General features: G+C 36.5%; 1 protein-coding gene across 4 annotated transcripts in view; it reads left to right on the top strand.

Moving 5' to 3' along the window:
* MEGF10 (multiple EGF like domains 10) overlaps positions 1-12,076 on the top strand; it is an 85,124-nt gene that overhangs the window by 16,222 nt on the left and 56,826 nt on the right. For all 4 annotated transcript variants that reach the window (XM_063421718.1, XM_063421717.1, XM_063421716.1 and 1 more), the window contains exons 2-5: positions 2,503-2,634; positions 5,317-5,418; positions 6,111-6,211; positions 11,508-11,600. In XM_063421718.1, the coding sequence (XP_063277788.1) occupies positions 2,519-2,634; positions 5,317-5,418; positions 6,111-6,211; positions 11,508-11,600 (412 nt within the window). In that variant the 5' untranslated portion in view covers positions 2,503-2,518. The remainder of the gene's footprint in view (positions 1-2,502; positions 2,635-5,316; positions 5,419-6,110; positions 6,212-11,507; positions 11,601-12,076) is intronic.

Below are 12,076 nucleotides of genomic sequence, written 5' to 3'. Positions count from 1 at the left end.
AAAAAAAAAGAAAAAAACAACTCCAAACCAAATAAAAAGTTGTGGTAAAATACCACACAGTTGGTAGTGGCAGAAGAAAATGCCTAAAAAGCTCAGATATTGGGTATTAATGGTTAACTGTCTGTGTTTATGTAATTCACATACTGGATTTTTCCTGTAAGGCAAAGACAAATGTATTTGTAAAGGCATTTTCCTGTAATGTAAAGACATCTTGTGTTTGTAAAGACAAATGCAATTCATGTTTGCAATTCAAATACTCAAGTTTAAATTTATTTTAGGGGAGTACCCGTAATTTATGGGAGTATGTTTTTTACACCTCTTACCATTAGCATTAAAAATTGGTTAATGGTAATGATAATGGTTACCCATTACTATTGTAAAATGAGCTTGTTAGTAATTATAATAAACCTTGGGGTGATCAGGTTAATTTTTTAACATGTCTCTTAGTGATTATCTGATTTTTGTATAATAAATATATATCAAGTTAAATTCCCTTAATTGGTTTACAGAAATTTAGAGGACTACTCTACAGTTGTTTCCTGTAGCTTCACTGCTTTCCTGTTAAAATTTTTAAATCATAGGCCTGGATTAAAGTTGAGGGAAACAGAGAAGTGTGACCTGAACAGACACTGGACCTGCCTTAAAGTTCCTGCCTGAATAGGAATAAAGATACAGCTTTGTGAACAAGAGATTTTGCCTCAAATGCTGTAGAAAAAGCTGACAGGCAGTAAGATTTTAGTGTTCTGTTGTGGAAGGAAGTCCTGGAGGTGAATCAGCTTAAATTTGTTGGGGTTTTTTCTGTCTCATGTATGTACTAATTTGCACAGTGAAGGCATTCCTCAAAATGAGCATTTTCAGTACTTAAACTACAGCTTCCATGTATGTGTAGGTAATGAAAATACTATTATGTTATTGGGTGAGATAATTTATGGTATGAGCAATATATGGTATGAAAACTCTCTGAACAGTTTTTCATGGTGCAAACCGTAGGCAGCAAGAGTTAAATGAGTCATCTACATCTTTTATTTCTAATATCAACACTTTAGCAGTGCTAATCAGCTGTACTGATTTTCTGTTTTGATTTTCCTTAATAATTAAGCAAAAGATCTGAATGCAATCAAGTTTTACTCTAGGGGGTTCATGCAATTTTTTTTTTAATTTAGATTTTGTTAAATGTATCCTGCAAAAGGAAAGTTGCTGAAGCTGAGAATAAAAGAAAAAAAAAGGAAATACCATTTAGAGTCTGCTTAATCAGAATGAATATTTTCAATGGAATCACCACTTCACATAATTAGCTGAAAATACAGCTGCTCTTTAAATAACTGCACATCAACTACTTTGCTGCATGCAGAGAAATAGTTACAGACCATGAAATATCTTTCAGCAGCCTGATTTTTGAAGAACAATTTATCAAAATGGGATCATCTCTGTATCCTCAGATACCTTAAATACAGTATTTTCTTGCTGTGAGCTTTTTTACATTGATATCTGAAGTCAGGGTTGAATAAAACAATTCATTTTTTCCCATGGCCCTGTAGGAAAATGAAGTGATGGATGTCATTTGCTTTAGTCTGTTCCATAATATTTAAAGTAAAAAACTGGTATTTCTGGATTAATTTACTTTGTTAAGAATATTTGTATTAAATCAAACATATTTATTAGAAATTATTTCTTCATTATACTACAGGTTAGACTCAAGGATCTCATTTTTTTGTTATCTCTGTAGCCACATAATGTTAGAATTTGTGTGTAAGTGAGAAAATAAGGTCAAATGTTCACTGCAACAGAAATGTATCTTAAGTCATTACAAATAAATTACATGTTAATAACATTCATTCTGGCATTTGTGGATTAATGACCAGTTGGATTAGGTCATTTCATGCAGCATGCAAGTTAAAGTAATTTGCTTATTAAAAGTGTTAGAATCATGTTTTTAGACCTTCATGTTACTACAACAGCTTTTTTAAATGAATGTTTATTCCGTTTGGAAGCTGTACAGGTGGCTGAGGATGGGGATTTAAATTTTGGGGATTAAAGTTTAAAGAGCAGTGACAGTCAGGGTGACATGTGAGGCTGTGTTGGCCATGGGGAGCACATGAGGAAGCACAAACCCTTCCTGTAAATGAGGAATGTGCAGGGTTCCTGGTGCTGTGTCACAGCTGAGTCTCTCCACTCTTGTGGTCTTGAGCAGGTGCCAGTCTTTATACAAAACCTCAGCTCTTCCTCTCAGAGTAGGCAGAGCTTGGCTGAGCACACCCAGCCTGGGTGGCTGCAGCTGGAGGGGACAGCAGGACCTCTGAGATGAAGTTTGTCCACAAGCTGACATCATGTGAAACTGCTCCATGTGGGTTCATCCAAAATGGGCATATTATTGCTGCTGCTGGACAAGCAGTGTGTGTTCCTTGAAGTACCCCGTGCTTTAGAGTGATTATAGATGGGTCAACATTATTAGCTACTTTATATTCTGTATGGTATTATTAATGTATTTTTTTTTCCTCACAGTCATCTCTTTGGGAAGATGGTTCTTCATTTCAACTCTCTTTTTGTCTTCCCTGTCATACTCCTGTACCACTGGATGGGTTCAACTGTGTCTTTGAATCTGGAAGATCCCAATGTGTGCAGCCACTGGGAAAGGTAATATTTTCCTTTTGGAAAAATAAGTGACATAAATTCTGATGTAATAATTTTGCTTTGCTTTACTTGGCATGCTTCAAATTATTGAAGACTTTTAGCTGAGTTTAAAAATGGGGGGAAAATCACTTTACTGCATGGACAAGTGATTGCATGGATAAGTAAAAGAGTTATTTAAGAGTGGGCTGAAATGCATCTTTGCATTAGGGGTTTGGATGCCAAAAACTGCAGTGGTACTAGCAGTGTTACACAACCATCTAAGTACAAAAATTGAGTAAAAATAGCTCTTTCCAATTTAGGTGAAAAGAAGTTTTACATATGCAAAATATAATTAACCATACTGGAATTTGGCCAAATTTGATTATGCTGATTTTCTCCTATTCAGCACTCACGGGATCTGAATTAAGATTTGTTGTTTAATTATTTTGATGAGGTTCAAAATTTATAACATGCAAAATGAAATTCATCATCAATGTAGTTGGTCTGTTTGTTCATCCAATTTCATGTGAATTGCAAAATGCCACAATGGGTTGGAGAGGTTGTGCTTCAAGCATCTGCTAAACTTCTTTTCTTGTGTAAAGGTTATGATAGTGAAAACAAGGCTTCTGGTCTCATAACTGTTGTGCCTGTAATTGATCTGCTGGTCCATAAGAAAGTCTTAATTTTCACAGTTCACTTGCGGGCATCAGTTTTTCCTGCACTTAATATAATCTGCGTTTGATGATTAATCATGGGGAGTGCTGCTAAGCCACTGTACATTTCTGATTGTTACAGCTGAATCTTTACAAAGAAAATTGAAACTTGTATTTACTTTTTTGTGAAGTCTATTTATTAAAAAAACCCAAACCCAACACTTAAGGACTTTCACTGGGAATTTACCTGAACTTCATGTGAAGCATTTGGCACCTCTCTCTCAGCTGCAGTGTACAGTTCATATACAATAAAGTGTATATGAAGCAGACACCATATTAAATACCTATTCATGGTAGTCAGGCATTTGTCTACAATGTTACTGGATACTGTCCTATATTTTGTGTGCTTTGTTTGCAGTTTTTGTAGATAAAAGTGTTTTTGGGGGAAGCTACAACAGTGAAAGCAAAATGCAAAAGAAACCCAGAATACAACTGTTTACACTGCATAATATAATTTAAAACAAGCCAATAAAAGTCTGCAGAAATAAAGATATACCAAAAAATTCATCTAGCAAGCATACCCACTTTGTTGCATGAACTTTTTTTTCTTCTTTGGCTGTGTCTCCAGAATGGGGCAGAGCTCCAAATAAACTTAGTGGAACATTCACACTGCTGCCCAAAGCAGGTGGCAAAGGGACAGGAGTAGAAAAGGGCAAAGCCTCAGACAGAACCTCTTGACTGCCGCTGGCACTGACACTGTTGTATGTTTAAATAAAAAATAAACCTCAGTGAGTACTAAAATGGTTTTTACAAATGAGCTATGAGAAAAGGTAGAGTGTGCCCTGCCTCAAGGTAAGAGTGCAGAGCCTCAGGCAAGCGCCAGCAGCCTACTGATATTTTCTTGGGCTGGGACAGCTGGGTAGATTAGGGCTGCTTGCCTTCATTCAGGAAAACAGGGAGTAGGGTGTGTGCATTTAGGGGTGAATGACTCTGGATGTGCTTCGCCTTGGGGTAGATGGTGACAGCAGGATGAGGAGACTGTGCCTATCACTCTGCAGTGGGTGCTTGTGTCAGAGAGAGTGTGAGTGCAAGAGGGAGAGCTGGGCAGGCTATTTAGTGTTTTGGCTGATCCTGGGAACCAGTCCTGCTGCAGGAGCTTGCCACACATTCTTGTATTTTCAAGCACCCTTGCGCAATCCAGGACTGGCTGCCAGCACAAACAGCCTCTCTAAGAGTTTTCTAGGATGATTCAATATTTTCCCTTTTTGTGACAGAGCTGCTCCTCTTGCCCTATTGACAGCTTTGGAGGCTCTCAGCATGGATTTGTTTTTAGGACCCTCTATAATTGTGTAATGTGGCAAAAAATAATAATAGGATTTCATATAGTATTTCTGGGGCTGGGGTGTTGTGTGGGTGCTTCTCTGTTAAAAATTATCCAGTAAGCAAAAGAAAATATGGTCTTCAGTATTCATTAATTTCTGATTGCTGAATAGACTGTTTGATGGTATGTGCCTGTAATGTAATTTTTCAGTAATTACTACTCAGGTGTATTTCTCTGTTAACATTCATGAGTGTGTAAGTGTACTGGATGTCTTCCTGTAGGCCCAGATACAGTTTTTACAAGAAATTTCTCAGAAAGTCCTACTTTTCTGTTTTGAGTGATAACAGAAGAAACCTCATTTTCTGGCTACTTAGCTAGTTACCCAGTTATCCAGTTGCATTAATAAAGGTTTCCAAAGGAGAATACCTAATACACACTACTTCCATTTGCTGCCTATTTGAGATACAGGTGTTCTGATTTTTAAAAAATTAGGCTAATATCACTTTTCTTTAAATGTCAAGTAGTGGAATTTCATCAAACGTGTTGCACAGTAAAACATGATGACTCTGCATGCTTGTGTTTCTTTGCAAGCTGTCTCATTTTTTGAGACGTGAATATTTTGTTATATTTATTCCATTCTGTAACAGGATTCTGTAAAAGACCAAATTAAATGAGACTTTACTAAAAGGTCTTGCTTGATGATCTTCCTTTTTCCTCTCTGTCTCTCTCCAGTTACTCAGTTACAGTGCAAGAGTCATATCCACATCCGTTTGATCAGATTTACTACACCAGTTGTACTGACATCCTAAACTGGTTCAAGTGCACACGACACAGGTGATGTATACACCCTAATATTGTCAATTTGCTGATACTGTTAAGATTCTTGATTCAAAATCAAGCATGATATGTAGGAATTTTTAGCTGTGTTGTCCAGCCTGTCTAACTGCTGTGATCAGTGTCAACTGGAAAATGCCTGTCCAAGCAAAGTCACATGCATTTTATTAGCAAGTTGGGATGTACCATCCCATGGAGTGCTAACAGAAAACGAACAGCTTGGGAAAAACTTAATTCTCCAGACCCTGTAAGGTGTATTTGTTCAGAAATATCATGGAATCCCCTTGCTTCTTGCAGTGTTGTGTTCTGAGGGAAGTAAGTGCATGCTTCTTGAAAGAAATGTAAAAAGATTCATTAAAGGAAACTTCCTGTGCAAGCAGAAAGCAAGGGTTGAATGATTAAAAACTGGTGACATCTGTAAAGAGCATTTTCCTCAGAGGAATATGCCCATAAGTATAAACCATCACAAGTGAAAAATTCCCAATTCTTTTCCTACTTTCTGACCACCTCATGAACCTAAGGCATGTCAGGGAATCCCTTGGACTCTTGAATTTGGCAACAGATAAATCAAGACCACTTGGAGCATTTTTTCCTCTTTTTTATGATACCTGGATATTTTTAAAATATGTAAGAATATATCCTGTCTTGTTTCTGAAATAGGGTATGTGACAAACACTTATTCCTTTCTTTAGGATCAGTTACCGTACTGCTTACAGACATGGTGAGAAAACGATGTACAGGCGCAAATCCCAGTGCTGCCCTGGATTCTATGAAAGCAGGGAAATGTGTGTCCGTAAGTTCATCTTTTCTTTTCTTTTCTTTTCTTTTCTTTTCTTTTCTTTTCTTTTCTTTTCTTTTCTTTTCTTTTCTTTTCTTTTCTTTTCTTTTCTTTTCTTTTCTTTTCTTTTCTTTTCTTTTCTTTTCTTTTCTTTTCTTTTCTTTTCTTTTCTTTTCTTTTCTTTTCTTTTCTTTTCTTTTCTTTTCTTTTCTTTTCTTTTCTTTTCTTTTCTTTTCTTTTCTTTTCTTTTCTTTTCTTTTCTTTTCTTTTCTTTTCTTTTCTTTTCTTTTCTTTTCTTTTCTTTTCTTTTCTTTTCTTTTCTTTTCTTTTCTTTTCTTTTCTTTTCTTTTCTTTTTTTTTTGTCTTTGAGATTCCAGACATCCATCGCTGTGCTGGTGTGACTCCCCTCTGACTTGTGGGGGCTGAGTTGCAGGAGCTCAGTTACTCATCAGTGATGCATGTGCAGCTCTCATTGAAGCCAGCTGGGGTTGTGCAGATGCAAATGACAGGATGACTGGATTTCAGATGTTCAAGTGGCCAGCCAGCCTTGATGTGGTTCTAACTAATGATCGTGTAGAAAATGCACAGTGTGTTTTCCAACCCAGTAAATAAACACAAGGCTTGAAACCACAAGGGAAACTGAAGTAGTTTCTCCTTGGAGCAGACCCCTGTAAACTCACGCTGAACATCTCTTGGAGATACAGGGGTCTGTAACAAGTGTTTGGGGGTCTCAGCATCTTTTTTGGGCACACAGCCCTGTCTTCTCATCTAACCCAAAATGGGGAAAATTTGTGTCTGGGGAGTCTGGCAGCAACCTTGGCTCTGTTCTTTTTCTCTCTGGTGTGACCTTGTACAGACTTAAAGAGGTTTTAAAATGATATTTGTTAAGAACGTGTTTTACGTCCTGAAATTTGAAAAAAAAAGGGCTTTGATTCAAAACATTTTCTGCATGTGCAATAGCAAGGTCAAAGTATTTTTTTAAAAAAGTAATCTGATACCAGATTGGCAATGATTTTAACCTTTTTGTTTGTAATATATGTATATTAGACTTACAAGAACCAATTTCTGACTACATTTGGTTATTATTATGTAATTTTTTTATTAGGTAGAATACTTTTTGAAGTATGTTACAGTTTGACTCATCATATGATGATAAGTGTGATAGTGATTCTCTTATGTGACTACAACTTTTACATAGCTATAGCATTGGAATAAAGTCATTGTGTTAACACGATATTCAGAACCTGAAAAATTCAAATACTATTGGACATATTAACTTTTCCTGTTATTACATAAAAATATGCTTGATAATGATGCTCAGGACATATCTGCTCTGACTTCTGAAGTGATTGGGGAATGCTTCAGGCTTTAAATGATGTGAAAATACAGATCCTTCGGTGTAGCTGAGTTTGCGTTTATTTGACCTTGGAAGAAAGAGAGAGACCTTCAGTCTTCATGATCACCAGCTGGAGCATTTCCATTACTGCAGTTTCATTGTATGTGCAGTGTGGATTATTTTGTTTACCTAGTGGAAGGATTTAAGATGCCTCTAAAGGCTAAATTTTTTGTGGTGCTGTTGATATTTTGCTGGGTTTTTGTTCCGTTCTTTGACTACAGTTTATAAAGATAAAATAAAAAAGTGTACAGATAGATGATTTTGTATGAGTCGACATTACATGAATTGAAATTTCATTGCTTCTTCTCAAAAATAATAGGAATATGTGTTTTATTAGTTGTGCCACTTCATTTTGTCTTCAGGTGGGTTGACAAGAAATTGTATTTTAATTTTAAATCCAACATTATATGGGGTAAGTATTTGGACTGTTTTATAAAAGTGTAGATACCTTGTTAGTAAGTACTTTCACTAAAAAAGAGTGCTTTGTGCTGTCTGCGTGAAACTCCTGTTTGTAGAGGATGTAAATAATGTACAAATTTCTCACCTCTGTCTTCACTATTGCCAGTACCTCTGTAGAACAGTAGGTTAACTGGACTTCAGGTTGTTGTTTTCGCACTTAAAAATTTCGGTGCATGTAGCAATGTTTAGATCTGATGCATTTTCTGAGATGATCTAAATGCAGTTTATATACAGATACAGAGGCAGAACAATAATTCTGTGAAGTTCTATAAAGGAGCTTACTCCTGGCCTTAGCAACTCCACCCCAGGCTGAGTGATTGACTAAATTTCTTATTTATTCCAAAGAATTTCCTGCCACTTGTCTGCTACTATCTGTGGCAATCCCTAGGAGATACGGCATATGGATGCTAGGCTTGGCTACAGACTAGAAACTTTTTCACTAAGTGCAATTTGGTTTTTTAGCATGTTTCTGGAAAGAAGGATTTCAAAGGTTTTAAGACATTTTTAGTGGCTTTCTTGTAGATGGACACACAAGCAAAGGTTGATGGTTCCTGACAGCTTGAACATTAACCTCATTTAGTTTCTAACATTGTAGTACATTTCTGAGAACCTTAATGGAGAATTATGGCTGTTGAATTTCCTCAAAACATGGAATAGAAAATGAACCATCTGTCTTAAGGTATAACTGGATATCACTCACTTTACTAGCAAGTAGCCATCAAGCACCGGGAAAAAAGATCAAACAAGGGGTATGTTCTAGCATACAGTATAGAAGGGAAGAATTTATTTGAAAACATATGTTTATAATGTAGTTTAATAGATAATTGATTTTTTCCCATGACAAATGCTTGTTCCAACTAATTTGGAGGAAGCTGGAGTTAAACCTTGCAGTCATTGACTTTATGTGCATAATTACAGTCAGAGTGTTTCAGTTTTATGTTAACTGGTTAACTGGCTGGCTTTTCGAAGTGAAAAAGTAACAGATTCTAAAACACATGCATAAACTTACATCAAAGATAAAAATACATTTTTTTCACGGGTTCTTTTAACATCAGATAATGAAGGCAAGAGATTAGAAAAGATCTTGAAAAAACAATAAGGCACAAAAGAAAAGGGCAAATAAGATGTAAAAACAAAGATACAAGAGTAAACACAGATTGCTTTTCATACAATAATTGAGCATTCCCTTGAAAAAAAAAAGATGTGAACTGCTGTTTGGGAGGTTTTGGTGCTTCTTCACACTGGTCAGTTAAAAAAAAAACCCTTCATGTTAAGTGTTTCACCTGCCTCTGCATGTAAGTATGTTTTTTTAATACCATGCCCAATTCCATATACAACCAAGAGAAAGTAGTTTATTTGGGTTTGGTGTCATTCATGTCGTTCTTTTCAGCTTCTTCTAGGTGCTTTTCATGTTTCCTCACCTCTTTGTAGCTCTGTGGAGTAGTTTTGGTTCTCTCATCCCTGCGTCCACTGCAATATGTTTTTTTTTACGTGTGCTGTCTTTTAGAGAAGTAGGATTCAGTTACCAAGAGTTAGGTAGCCCAGAAGGTGTCCGGAGAATAATTTCTTTTCATTAGAGAATAGATTTTTGTGTATATCCAGAATGTGGATCTCTGTGCTCAGCACGGCATGAGGGGCACTGCAAGGAGATAGGTCTGCCATCTTGCAAGTTCTCTATTTTTCTGTTCTATTCCAGCTGTCTCACAGAGGAGGTGGTGGAGCGTTGCCTTATTGTATTTAAGGCTCAGTGCTCAGAAATTTGGGCTGAGCATGCATTCCCTGGGTTATTTATACAAGTGCTCACACTGCATGTTTGCAGTGACCTCCTGTTGCTTCACGGTTTGCTGGCAAGGCTTTTCACACATTTAGTTTGTGGAGAACCCCAGTGCCCAGGGCAGCACTAATTAGGAAAGAATCTTCAAAGATGCGAGTGATTCACGTCAAGATACAAGGCTAATGGAAAATTGCGATGTATTATTTAAACTCTGTCTTTCCATAATACATAAATATGCAACAATGCTTTGTGTTAATGCCTTGCTTCATGAAATGTTTCAAAATTATTATTATCCCTGTTGATTTCTAATGAAGATCATTTCAAATGCACATCTGAAAAGTGGCTTGTGAGAAATAGTTGAGAATGAAAACTTAAGGCTGTAAAAATAAGCAGTTAATGGCTGCGATTCTGTATAATAATTTCTTTTTATTTTATATATGATTAATCCTCGTGTGGTTTTTCTTTTTCTTGGAGACACTAAATGTAAAAATGACCAATGTGCTTCATCATCTTTAATTAGAGAAAAACCCAGAACATTTGGAAGCATTTTACCTAAATACCTAATTACTCTAGAACATTCTCAATCCATTCAGAGCCACAATGATTCACATGTAGCCCCACTGGACTTCTTTTTAACACCTACTTTGCCTTCTTCCCCTTTAAAACTTTGTATTCATTGGTATAGCAGTCAGATTTCTACTTTGGTTTTTCTGGAAATGTTGGTACAAAGAAAAATCTCATCCTGTGCACATTTTCTAAGTTTCATTATTGTTCAGAGTAGGAAGAAATTATTAGAGTGTATGTATTTTGGAAAATCAGGGGTATTCTGTGATTAATATGATGCCAGCAAATTGTTGCTGGTCAGAGATTCTTCCTCTTAGATATATCATATTCTGTCATTGATAATGCTGGGTATCAAAGCCATTTCAGGTTTTTCTTAAATGTTTCAAACAAAAGGTCTGTTTCAAAGTAAGACAACTTAGAGACCTGCTTGCAGAGAAAAAAAAAAAAAAAGAGAAAAAATATCAGGCAGCCTTGTTTAGCACTTAGACTAAAGGTTGTAGTGATCTATAAGGTTTATATATCATGCTTTACTTTATGCTGTCACTGTTTGTTTATCCTTCAGTTGAACTGTGCAATTATTTGGAGAAGTTGATATTAAAATATTGGTGTGTTGCAAATCATATTTTATCCACACTGCTGCAAAAGAGCATTTCTTTGGATGCTTGCTAAAGTTCCCCTCTTTTTCTTGGCATGAGGGTTTGCTTCAGAGAGTCACAGGATGGTTGAGGTTGGAAGGGACCTGTGGAAGTCGTCCCATCTGAATTTCAGGCAGGGCCAACCAGAGCCTCTTGCCCAGGACCATGGTCAGATGGGTTTCCAACCTGGATCATACTTTGACTCTTTTTTCATTAAATTTGGACAATCTCCTCAGACCTGTTTGGGTAATACTGACACATTTTTAGCTGGGTCTTCAAATTTAGAAGAAATGGAAGAGACCGAAGTAAAATATTTTTTTAAGAGATGCTACCAAACATTAATACACTGGTATTTATTTTCCTTTTAAGAGATATTTGAGACAAAAAGAACTGGGTTAGGACTACTGTCGAATATTTTAAAGAATATTTTTCCTAGGTAAGAGTTCTCTAACTGTTGTTTTTTTAAATCCTCTTCTCTGACAGCTCACTGTGCTGATAAGTGTGTCCATGGCCGTTGTATTGCTCCCAACACCTGTCAGTGTGAGCCTGGCTGGGGAGGACCCAACTGCTCTAGTGGTGAGTTCTCACCTGCTTCTGCCTGTCTTGTACTCCTTCCATGGTGTTGTCCTCACTTTTTGGACAGATAATAATCAGTTCTGTGCTTGATCCTGCTCTGATCAGGGCTTTTTTCTGAGTTATCAGGTTACTCTGGGTAACCTGATTTTTCTTCATTTACTTGCAAACAGTGTTCCTGCGTAGCAGCACTAATGAGCTTTTTTTTTTTTTTTTTTGTGCTCAGAAACATGCCGATAGCACAGTATCTGGGGAACAGACATAATTTTATTTTACCTATAAGAAAATCTCACAGTTTTTATTTTACTAATATGCAAAGTTTGATGGTGCCAGGTCACATTTAAAAGCTATGAGGAAAACCTTTCTAACAACTCTGTCCTCCTTTTTCACTCTGACTCAACCATTTTCCCCTTCCCTCTTCATTGCCTGAACTCTCAATGTCTTTCCATTGTACTCTGCTCAAATTTCTCCCACTTCCT

Source organism: Prinia subflava, chromosome Z (genome assembly GCF_021018805.1).
Source record: "Prinia subflava isolate CZ2003 ecotype Zambia chromosome Z, Cam_Psub_1.2, whole genome shotgun sequence".
NCBI classification, from domain to species: Eukaryota; Metazoa; Chordata; class Aves; order Passeriformes; family Cisticolidae; genus Prinia; species Prinia subflava.
The sequence above is the reverse complement of the archived record's forward strand: the minus strand, read 5'-3'. Positions and strand labels throughout refer to the sequence as shown.